We start from the raw sequence: 11,054 nt of genomic DNA, 5'->3' as shown, positions 1-11,054 counted from the left end.
TAACTATTTTTAATATTTTCTATCATTTAGAGATTTTGTACGAAAATTCTATGAAAATCAAAATTTAATTAAAAAAATCCCGGCTGTTTAATAAAACGAAGGGAAATTTTCTTTTGGTTTTTCTTGCGTACGTCACTGTTCTTGATAGATATTATAGTACGAAATTTTGTGAAATTAAATAGGGTATTCCACTATTTTTGAAAAAGTACTACAAAATGTTGATTTTTCTAATAAAAAGCCACTAAAAATTTATTTCGGAAAAATACACACACTTTCTTGCCAAAAACTTAAATTAAATTTTAAACCTTTTTTAAACTGTCAAAAACGCGGGCATCCAATTTGATGACGTAATATGGGTATCACTATACGAAATAACACAAATAAGTTTGACAGATATGTTCATAGACATCTGATTATAATAAATATAAATACTTATTATCTATGTATATATTATACCCAGCTGTCTACACTGAACTAACTGATGGTGTATGACTCATACCGCTATGACATCACAGCAGGGCTTACCGCGTTTTTAGGTCACGTGATATGCAGTTTAAAAATTACGATTTTTCATTTTAATATTTTAAAAGAAAAATGTGCTTTTATGACTCGAAATCAGAATATTTAAGTATATTTTTACATAAATTTTAACTTTTTTCAAATTTCATGATTTATTTTTGACTAACGATAATACCCTATTGAACAACGAAGGAAAAACTTGAATTTTGAGAATTTTTGAAAACTGAGAATTTTTCGCATATTAAACTTTTTTTCTCAACAAATTTTTGAAAGAATTTTCCTATTATTATTATTATTATTTTTACATTGTTGTAAATTTAAACGAATAATTTTTGTTGTTGAATAAACCCTGATGCGTAGTATTAAGAAAAAACATAATATTTAAATTTTTGGATAACATTTTTTTTTTGGATTTGTGGATAAGTTTTAAACGCCATTTGGTTGATTTTCGATTAAAATTGTGCGGCGAGTAAATAGCCATTGGAACAAACATTGCAATACAACTGTTAATAATATTATACAAATCGTGTCGATGTTGAACGGACCCATTATACCGTAGCCACTTCCACCGTGACTGCCATGTTGTGATTTTAAAGCTGTTACAGTACGTTTAGCTAGTTGCTGTTGGTTGCGTTCCATTTTGTCTAACGTATTCACAATACTTGTTATAACTATTCCCTGGTTGTTCACGAGATCTTCTAAACGATTTATGTGTTCCAATAATGTCCTACACCATTAAAAAATTCATTTCAAATCATTTTACAAAAAAACAAGTCAAAACAAACAATTGATTGAGTTAATTGTTCAAATACCTTGTATAGAATGTGTTGAATATCAGTACTGTCATGAATATACCTTGTATATATAAAATATATCAAGGTATACTAAGTTTAGTCCCAAGTTTGTAACGCTTAAAAATATTGATGCTAAGAAACGTCTGTCTGTTCGTAAGCACGATAACTCAAAAACGAACGAGAAATCAAGCTGAAATTTTTATAGTCGAGTCCTTTTTTATATCCATATATTATGCATTTTCGCGTTTTTTAAGGGTTTGAGCACTTCCACAGTCTTAAGGTCGAAAAATTAGATGGCTAGAGGGTCGAAAATTCGTATGCAGGGTAAAGTTAGTGTCAAGGAAGTTCCGTTTTGGAAGTTTCAACTTCCCAACTTCCTCCTTCCTTTTTTATATCAAAATATCATTGATTTTTGCGGCTTTTAAGGGTTTGATCACTTCCACAGTCTTTCCAAATTGAACTAGAGAGTTGATAATCTATTCGTAGGCTGAAGTTAGTGTCAAGGAAGTGCCTTTTTGGAAGTTTCAACTTTCCACTTCCCTCCCTCCTTTTTTATATCGAAATATTATACATTTTCACGGTTTTTAAGGGTTTGAGCACTTCCACAGTCTTTTCAAATTGAGCTAGAGGGTTGAAAATTCGGATCTAGGTTGAAGTTAGTGTCAAGGAAGTACCGTTTTGGAAGTTTCGACTTCCCAACTTCCTCCTTCCTTTTTTATATCAATATATCATTGATTTTTGCGGTTTTTAAGGGTTTGATCACGTCCACAGTCTTTCCAAATTGAGCTATAGAGCTGATAATCTATTCGTAGGTTAAAGTTAGTGTCAAGGACGTGCCTCTTTGGAAGTTTCAACATTCCAGTTTCCTCCTTTCTTTTTTATATTGAAATATCATGGATTTTTCGATCAAAGAATAATCAATTGTTTATACAATTATGAAAAAATGTCTGGAAACTTTTCCAAAAAGGGCAAGAAATAGCCCGGAAGAAATTTAATCTAGAAAGAATAATCTTACCTTGAGTCGTTTGCATTACGAAGTTTACGATCGCTACTCGAATCCGAATGGAATTCTCCTTCACCGTCTGATTCACTACTTTCACGAACCTCGGATGATAAACTTTTCGATTGTTTCGTTAATTTTTGTCTACGTGGAGGTGCTTTAATTACGGCCACAGCTGGACGATTATACGACTGAAATTTAAAAGAAAAAAAAGCATATAAACAAAAGTTTAAACTTTAAAATTGGGCTTATCAATCAAAAATTCGATCATGTATTTTACAGAGTGAGTGGGGCAAAAACATTCTTCGAAGGCGAATAAAATAAGTAAAATAAGTTTCACTATATCAATGCTTTGACTTTTATAGTATCTCTAAATCCCCTGACATTTCCAGGTCGATTGTCAAATTACGATGAGAAGTCAGAAAATACGATGCTTTTAAGTAAATGAAATTTTTGGGAGGGTATTCAAAATAAATAATCGAATGGCTGATGAATGAGTGCAAGTTTGCAAAACGTAAACTTACGCCCTGTGGATCAACACTAACAATACTGGATGTACGAATGACAGGCGTTGGATGTCTGGTCTTGGTGAGTATATCGTACTGATACTCAAACTGGTACACATCGTTGTTCACATCCCATGGTCGTGAATCGGCCGCTTTATAAATCCAGTTATGTGTGATTGGGTCCAATTGAAAATGTTTCGGTATCCATTCCTCGCCTTTGGCTAAACGTTCACGGGCCGCACTACGTTGTGCCTCTTCGAGAATTGTTTTCTCTTCGGTGGCAGCAACTTGATCGTCACGCTGTATGGCCGCTGATACATGTTGCCATAATCGTTCTGATTCGTATTCAGTTTGATGTTCCAGTGGCACAACATATCTGGGTAATCGAGTATGACGTACTTCGGTAGTTGATTCAAAAAATACTTGTTCACCCTGTAATAAATATTTGAAATTGTTAGCAATAAGTCCCACTAGCGGTCAAATTTTGTAACAAACAAAATTCTAATTTTAACTTGAAAACATGTTTTCAATCACTTCCAATCGATTGAAAAAGACAAACAAGACAGCTTAATGCGCAGTACAAAGAACGCAACGACCAAGGCGCCTTATTTCCTGTTACCCTCTCCATTCTAGTTTTACGTTCTTAATGCATATTTTCTTGGTCAGGGGGTTTTTAAATTATGTTTTAACTTATACTTACATCAGCTTTACGCTCCTTAATTCGTATTTGTCCATCCCAATAGCCGTCAATAGTTGCTAAAGTTTCTTTTCCAAGTTTAATTCGTCCATGAATATAATTCATATCAGATGATCCGCCCAAAAATGGCTATAAATAAAAATTTTTTATTTTAATCTTTTAGATATAATTTTTTGTATAAAATTTTTGGTGGTATCTCAGAAATTGTTCCCCCAATCGTTAAATTAATTTTATTTTCTGTGGTTTTTTGGATGCCTTTTACGTTAGATAAGTATAATTATCCGAAATTTCTCGTTTTGAATAATTTTAAAAATCGAAAAAAAATTACCTTTAGTCTAAATTCCAATTCGGTACGATATCCAGTTTTCTCGCATTCAATAGAAACTTTTCCTCCCAATTCCATGGATAAGGTACCCATTAAAATCCCCTTACAATGTGCATATGGAACAGTCATCGTATAATCTTCACCACGTGGCAGTAACGATAACGTAGCGATACCATCCAAAATCGCTGACGTTGAATTCCCATAAAATTTCGATTTAGCCAAAATGGAACAACTAATACTAAAACCTTCTTGTCGATTGGTAACATAAAACGCGGATACAGGCGGATGATGTGACACTTGTTCCGCAATATAAAATGTACGTGATCCTTTGGGATGTTGCCAATAACATCGAAACGTTTCCCCTAATATTGGATTGTACGGTTTTTTCAGACCTTTTGGTTTCTTATAAAATCCGGATAGATACCATTTTGTAATTAATTTCATTCGGTTATATGGATCATTTTCGAGAACAGCTGTTGATAAAATATCCGCATGATAGTAGGCATCGGATAATTTATCCAAAAATGAACGTGGCTCCAAAATAAATGTCGGTAAGACAACTTTACTTAAATCCATTCCAGGTCGAACTTGCTTCACTAAAAACCATATTAATGACTTATGTTCCTCCGCTAATTCTTCGGTTTGTTCCCCAGTTCCAATTTCATCTTCATGGCCTACCACGTACGGTGTTTCTAATGGTATTTCGTCAACTTTCTCATCTTCACCAACTAATTCTTCGTCCTTTACTGAATTCTCACTTTCTGAATCGGTCACTTCAACAGCACTTAATGTTTCAATCATGTTGCCGTTATCCGTTTGATTGCCGTCGTTTAAATCGTGATCCGTAAAATGTTTTTCATAATCAGCTTCTGACCATTGAGTTTCATGATTTGTGCTCTCGCAACCCGATTTGTTACTCATTGAACGTACCAAAACGGATGATGTTCGTAAAGCTAACTCCAGAGCGTCTAACCAACATTTACCGGCTGCTTGAGACGGTGCCCGAAATATTAAATAAGAAGTTGGCAGTGGTTGGACAACAGCTCCTAAATTTACAAAAATATGATTAGTCTAACTTTCTAATACAGTCACTAAGCTGGGATGTATGGGAAAGTTTCAACACCAATTTTAATGAAACTTTTTGTAACGTTTATAGAAATCCAAGGAAAATTTTTTGGATCAAAATTAGCCAATTAAATAAAGTTCTCATATCACTTCCAAGGGCCTCTGTTCGCAAAGTTGTTGCGGCTATCACAGGACACTGGCTGGGCGGCAAGCATGCTGAACGCTTAGGCCTGGCAGTGTATCACGATTACTGCAAACATTGTTTAACGTACCAATTGTTTCCTTTTCAGGTCCTCGTGGTGCCCAAATTGATTGATCCAATGGATGAAATAGTTTGAAACAAAAACCATCTTTCTTCGACGGTCGTTCAATTACTTGACAAGCATTTAAAAGTACAGTTCCCACCCAATGATTACTCTGAAACATTCATAAATCATAAATTTTTGTTACAAATCAGTCCCGTGCGCATGGCAGTGGTTTTAGGGAATCAACACCAAAATGAGAATCTCGATGAATAAACGCCTCTTTCAACTTTGCGTCCTCTCAAAACAAACCGACTAAACGGTTTAGCCTCGCTCAATATACATCGCGATGTAGAAAGTCGATGCACAGAAAGTTTTGGAAAAGTTTTTTCGGTGCTTCCCAAAATTATATTAAACAAGAATTTCTTGTTTTTATTGACAAAAATTTGAATCTCCTCTTGGAATATTCCTTCGCACGGACCAGGTTTGTTAGAAATACAATAAATCCTCTTGAAATAAAAAATTTTACCTTAACTTTAGGACTTTTATATAAAAGTAAAAGTCCGGGTTTTAATATACACCAGAGTTTTGTCCAAGTTTTCAAAGTACCGCGTACTTTTAACCAATCAGCTAATACCACCACGGATGAATCCTTTAAGGATGTTGCCACTTCATTTGCGACACGTTTCTTCTCCTTACGATAGTGTTTCCGTTGTGCTTTATACGATTCCTTACGGGATAATTTAATGGCACTCTGTCAAAAAAGAAAGCGAGAAATTTTAAAAACAAAAATTCATCCATTAACTCGTGGAAAACTTTCGATTTCAAATAGAAATTAATGTTCCCAAAGCTAATACACAATTTTTAATGATTTTTTTTGTTTCTTTTTGAAGATTTCGAAGCTAAAAGCTTGAGAAATTTGTAGGTCTTGAAGAAACAATTTCATTTTCGAAATTTTAAAACTTTCGCATTTTCTGGAATTTTTTTGTTGTTCTAGAATGTTTCACAACAACACCGAAATTCATCAAAATTCTTTGATGAAAAACGAGACATTTATCGATGCTCCTACATTTAAAACGTTCTTCTGCTGGTTTGGCAGCATTTTTTAACCAACAAATGAAACTTACCTTGTCAAAATTTGTGGTAGATTCACATCTTGGGCTGTCGTTCGAAATGCCTAAACATAAACAGTCTCAATTAACAAAGAATAACTTTTGAAAGTTGCTTTAAAGTTCTATTTGGCAAATTACTATTGACCGATCTGCAACAGAAACAGTCTCACACGGTCAATATTATTGACTTAAAATATTGATCAATTAAAATCGAGGCTTGAACAGACAGGATTCGAAAAAAAGAGCGTGGTATTAAATAGCGTCGAATAACCATAAATCGATTTAATTTTTTTAAATATTATTGTTTCGATACACTCGTCAGGTGATCAATATATTGTTCCATATCGATATTGACTCAATAATATTAACCGTTTCAAGTAAAATGAATGTTTTATTGTCTTTAATATCGATATTGATTCAATAATATTACTTGTGTGAAGTGAAATGATTGTTTTATTGTCTTCAATATTGTTCTATCAATATTATTGTTTCAATATTCTCCTTAGGTGATCAATATTTTGTTCAATATCGATATTGATTCAATAATATTACTCATGTGAGGTAAAATGATCGTTTCAACGTCTTCAATATTGTTGTATCAATATTCTTGTTTCAATATTCTCCTTAGATGATCAATATTTTGTTCAATATCGATATTGATTCAATAATATTACTCATGTGAGGTAAAATGATCGTTTCAACGTCTTCAATATTGTTGTATCAATATTCTTGTTTCGATATTCTCCTCAGATGATCAATATTTTGTTCAATATCGATAAAGGCTCAATACTTTTGACCGTGTGAGGCTAACCTAATGGAAATGATTTAGGAAAAAACAAAAATTACAACTAAATTTCAAGAAAATTTGAACAACAAGTGATAGGGAGTGCAAAAAAATTTCAGCAAATTACAAAATATGAAAGAAAAGAAAAAAAATTGCTAGATAAATTATATGATGATTTGCATTACCTGGTGATCCAGGACCTGTTGAATAATTTAAGGAGTCACTAGAAGGTAAACGGGGCATGAGTATTTGCTGAGTGCTCCTACTACCAGAAGAGAATGAGGAATCAGGGCCAGTGGTGGTGGTAGATGAACGTGTACTTTGACTTGACAGTGGACCGGATATGGATGTTGTAGCACTACTATTGATTATTGGGTGCAATGATTGGCTCGATGATTGTTTTAATACATCTTGTTGTACGTTATTTGGATTCGGATCGCCCCCAGAACTTGTGGCACGCTTTGCTTCCACGGTCTGATCTGACTTATTCATTCTATTCAATTCAAACACATACTAGAACACAAGACACAGAACAATTTTATCATCATTCACAAAAACGTTCAGTACACAGTACACAGTATACAGGGTGTGAATACACAGCATACAGGATGTGCATACACAGTTAAAATCAATTATTACGACAGGCCACCCACCCAATTGTCCATTTTAAAATTCCCTGACTGTTTTAGAGTTATCATTTACAAAATTTTCTTTGCTTCGTTTTCACTAAGGGGCTATTCATAAATAGGGAATATTCATGAAATTTAAATTTGGTTAAAATATTTCTTTTCCGTAACTTTATTGGCTGGACATTTGAACAAATTCAGTGAGAGAAATTCAAATTTCTAAAATGGAAATTCAAATTTTAAAACGGGCGTAACATCATAGTATGTGGCTTGTCCGACTTGTTGATATACTGTATGGTATTAATTACTTATATTTTGTATGGTATTACCATGGATATATACAAGTACTACATACGTGGGTATTACACCTGTAGTAAATAGTACATTGAACTGTCACCAATTGGCAGATCACACGTCATCAACAGGGAGCGCCAAAAGGACAGCGTTTAAACATCTCAAAATTATTCTATTCATAAAAGTAGTATAAGACAGACGAAGATGGCTATAAGCGTACTTTTATAGGTGTCTATTCTACTTCTATAACTAAATTAATACATAACAATTCGCAAGCGCTTCATTTGAAAGTTCCCATTCCTCCCATCAATAATGTCATATATTTTGATTTAGAGTAAATAATTTAAGCAATTTTGAAACGATATTTTTGAAATTTTGTTTAATGAATATACGATTTATTGCGCTATAATTGATTTTAACTTAAGAAATATGGGTTACACACTTCTTAAACACACAGTACATTTCATTAAGTGTTTGGGATAAAAATTGCAAAACATTTAATAGGTGACATTTAACAATAAAAAAAGATAACACATAAAGGAATCTGCACATGCAAATAATCTGATCGTAAAAATAACGACTTTGATTATTTGTCAGCCAATATTAAAAATGGTGCAAAACACACGTACCAACCATGCCTACCAGGTTTTCATTTTACTCGTAAGTTACTCTTCGCTACAATAGTGCATTTTCCATGTCTAGTTATTGGTGAGCCAATCCTGAAAATGAAATTCTTGGACCTCGAAATATTTAAAATAATCTTGTTTTGCATTTTTTAAAGAAAGTGAAGGCACTTGAGTGAAAGGAGCTGGGGGTAAGTTTACAAAGGTTAAAAATACTGTATACCGGGTGTTTTATTTAAGTTGACATATCCTTGAAACTCAAAAAATAAGTTTCATCGATAAAAATACTTCAAGCAAGAAATATTGGTACCTGTAAACTTAGAACCTGTATGACCGAGCTTTGCTTGTTATTTTTTTTAAATGAAACCTAGCTAGACTGATTTTTCGCTCCTGAAATTCCCTACATGCTAAATATCATTAAATCGTTGGTGCCGTTTCCGAGAGAAAACGACGTTTTCTTAAAATGAAAAACTCCCTGCATACTAATCGTATAACAACGCCATCTACTGAAACAAATCTTTAGTGTTTCAGTGTCGGTAAAGCAGTTAGTTGCCCCCAATTAAAAAAAATAAAAGTATTACTAATCACCAATAGATGGGAGTAATGGGAGTCGAATCGAAAATTATGAAAACATCACAATTTTTTTTCAAACTGATGTTACTCAGAACTGGCAGAAACAGAGTAATTACAGATATTTTCGCAAACTAAATATTTTACACTTATTATCCCAAACACCCTGTATACTGTGGGCAGAGAGTAACCCGTTCTTAATTCTCTTACTTTGTGTGATTTGTATGCATTGGTATCAACAAAATGTGATTTAGTGACAAAAATTGATAATACAACAAAAATCCAAATACTTCTCGCACTTTAAAAAATTTTTGAAAAATGAGCAAAAAAAATTCTACTTAATATGTGGTGCATTCTAGCGGATATTTTGAAAAGTAATTTGTGATAATCGAATTATTGCGCTATTTTAATTGCGAAAATTCCCTATATTTGAACCCTTACCATTTTATTTTAGGTTTCAGGGAGGTATTCGAATCATATTTTGGATTCATTCTGTAAAATAGTTTCGGAGGATATTCACAAGCAAAAATTTCCGTAATTTCTGTTTAGAAAGAGATTTTTCCAGAGCTTTCTTATCTAACAAATCCATACCAATAGAAATTCAATCATAGAGCTCAAATTTCATGTAATCTTTGGAAAATAAATTTATTAGTAATTAAAATACCCATTAAGTTTTAAGTGGAAACACAAAAATCACGATAATTTGCTCTTCGAACTTTTGAAACTAACAGTTCAAAATTATGCAATTTACTGGAAGCAAATTGACTTAAAAGAAAATTCACATAATCACATATACAATAATATGCATGACACAAAAATTAACTACAATTACTGAAATTTATGAAGAAAATATTTAATAAATAATTTTACTAAAATCAAATTTGAAATGGCCATGAGGAATACAAAAACTTCGAAGTATATAATTATATACAAAAAATATATGTTTGTTTAATTATAATACTTACATATTTAATGAGAAATTTAATTTCTATATACAATATAATCAATTTTAGAATATCGAATTTATTTCAATTATTTATTTAGAATAAAACATTTACCTGTTTGTAACTGTGTTTTAAGCGTTTTTCTTTTTCTATATTTCTTATTTTATATATATTTTATTTATCAAATCAACATATTTTTTTAAATTAATATTTATATCTAATTATCATATTGAAAACATATTTTAAATGGTTTATTTAGTTTACACTTATTTGTACAATTCAAACGCGTTTTTATTTATTTAGCCGAAAATTCAATTTTGCTATTTAGACACACAAAATGACAATTTGCTGTTAATTATTTTCGATGACATTTAACATGTATCTACCGATATTCGTACTTATTTCTAAACCAGTGGTTCTTCAACAGTTTTTATACCATGTATATATGAAATATATCAAGGTATCCTAAGTTTAGTTCCAAGTTTGTTACGCTTAAAAATATTGATGAAACGAACAAAATTGTGGTATAGATGTTCATAAAATCACCTCTAATTAGTTCATTTTCGGTGGTCTGTCTGTACGTCTGACAACACGGTAACTCAAAAACGAGAAGAGATATCAAGCTGAAATTTGTATAGCGTGCTTAGGACGTAAAAAGTCGAGTTCGTGGATGAGCAACATATGTCAAGGTCTTGGGTTCGTAGGAAAAATAAACGAATGCGTAATCAACACTGACTATACATTGTATTTCAGCAGTTAACTCAATCAATTGTTTGTTTTCACTTGTTTTAAATAGAAGATCAGCAGCGTGGTTGTGAAAAACTACATTATTTTTTATATTAATACAGGTTGATTTAGGTTAGTTTCATTATCAAATAGCTTTATTTGGTTGAAAGATTCATCAACTTAGAGTGTTAGGTTAGGTTAGGTTATATTGGCTGTCCACGAAGGGT

The 11,054-nt window shown here is 32.3% G+C and overlaps 1 protein-coding gene across 2 annotated transcripts; it reads right to left on the bottom strand.

Moving 5' to 3' along the window:
- Positions 1-878: 878 nt before the first annotated feature.
- LOC123302162 (oxysterol-binding protein-related protein 8) lies at positions 879-10,271 on the bottom strand. Of its 2 annotated transcripts, none has more exons than XM_044884989.1 (10): positions 10,216-10,271; positions 7,230-7,557; positions 6,276-6,325; positions 5,678-5,902; positions 5,179-5,323; positions 3,845-4,887; positions 3,520-3,645; positions 2,838-3,251; positions 2,329-2,504; positions 879-1,246 (listed from the first exon to the last, which is right to left on the bottom strand). In XM_044884989.1, exons 2-10 carry the CDS (start codon positions 7,534-7,536, stop codon positions 946-948), a joined length of 2,787 nt encoding a protein of 928 aa, XP_044740924.1. In that variant the 5' UTR covers positions 7,537-7,557; positions 10,216-10,271; the 3' UTR covers positions 879-945. The 2 variants fall into 2 exon arrangements, with proteins under 2 accessions (XP_044740924.1, XP_044740925.1); XM_044884990.1 differs by having other exon boundaries at positions 2,859-3,251.
- Positions 10,272-11,054: the final 783 nt, after the last annotated feature.

Source organism: Chrysoperla carnea, chromosome X, assembly GCF_905475395.1.
Source record: "Chrysoperla carnea chromosome X, inChrCarn1.1, whole genome shotgun sequence".
Lineage (NCBI taxonomy): Eukaryota > Metazoa > Arthropoda > Insecta > Neuroptera > Chrysopidae > Chrysoperla > Chrysoperla carnea.
This window is presented reverse-complemented; position numbering and strand designations above follow the sequence as displayed.

What these genes read in the sequence shown, in the direction of transcription:
- LOC123302162 (XM_044884989.1), bottom strand. Translation starts at nt 7,536, where the DNA reads ATGAATAAGTCAGATCAGACCGTGGAAGCAAAGCGTGCCACAAGTTCT. An exon ending in AACAGGTCCTGGATCACCAG is followed by an intron (nt 6,326 to 7,229) that starts GTAATGCAAATC and finishes GTTTATGTTTAG; the next exon opens with GCATTTCGAACGACAGCCCA. An exon ending in TTAGTGTTGATCCACAGGGC is followed by an intron (nt 2,505 to 2,837) that starts GTAAGTTTACGT and finishes TTTAAATTTCAG; the next exon opens with TCGTATAATCGTCCAGCTGT.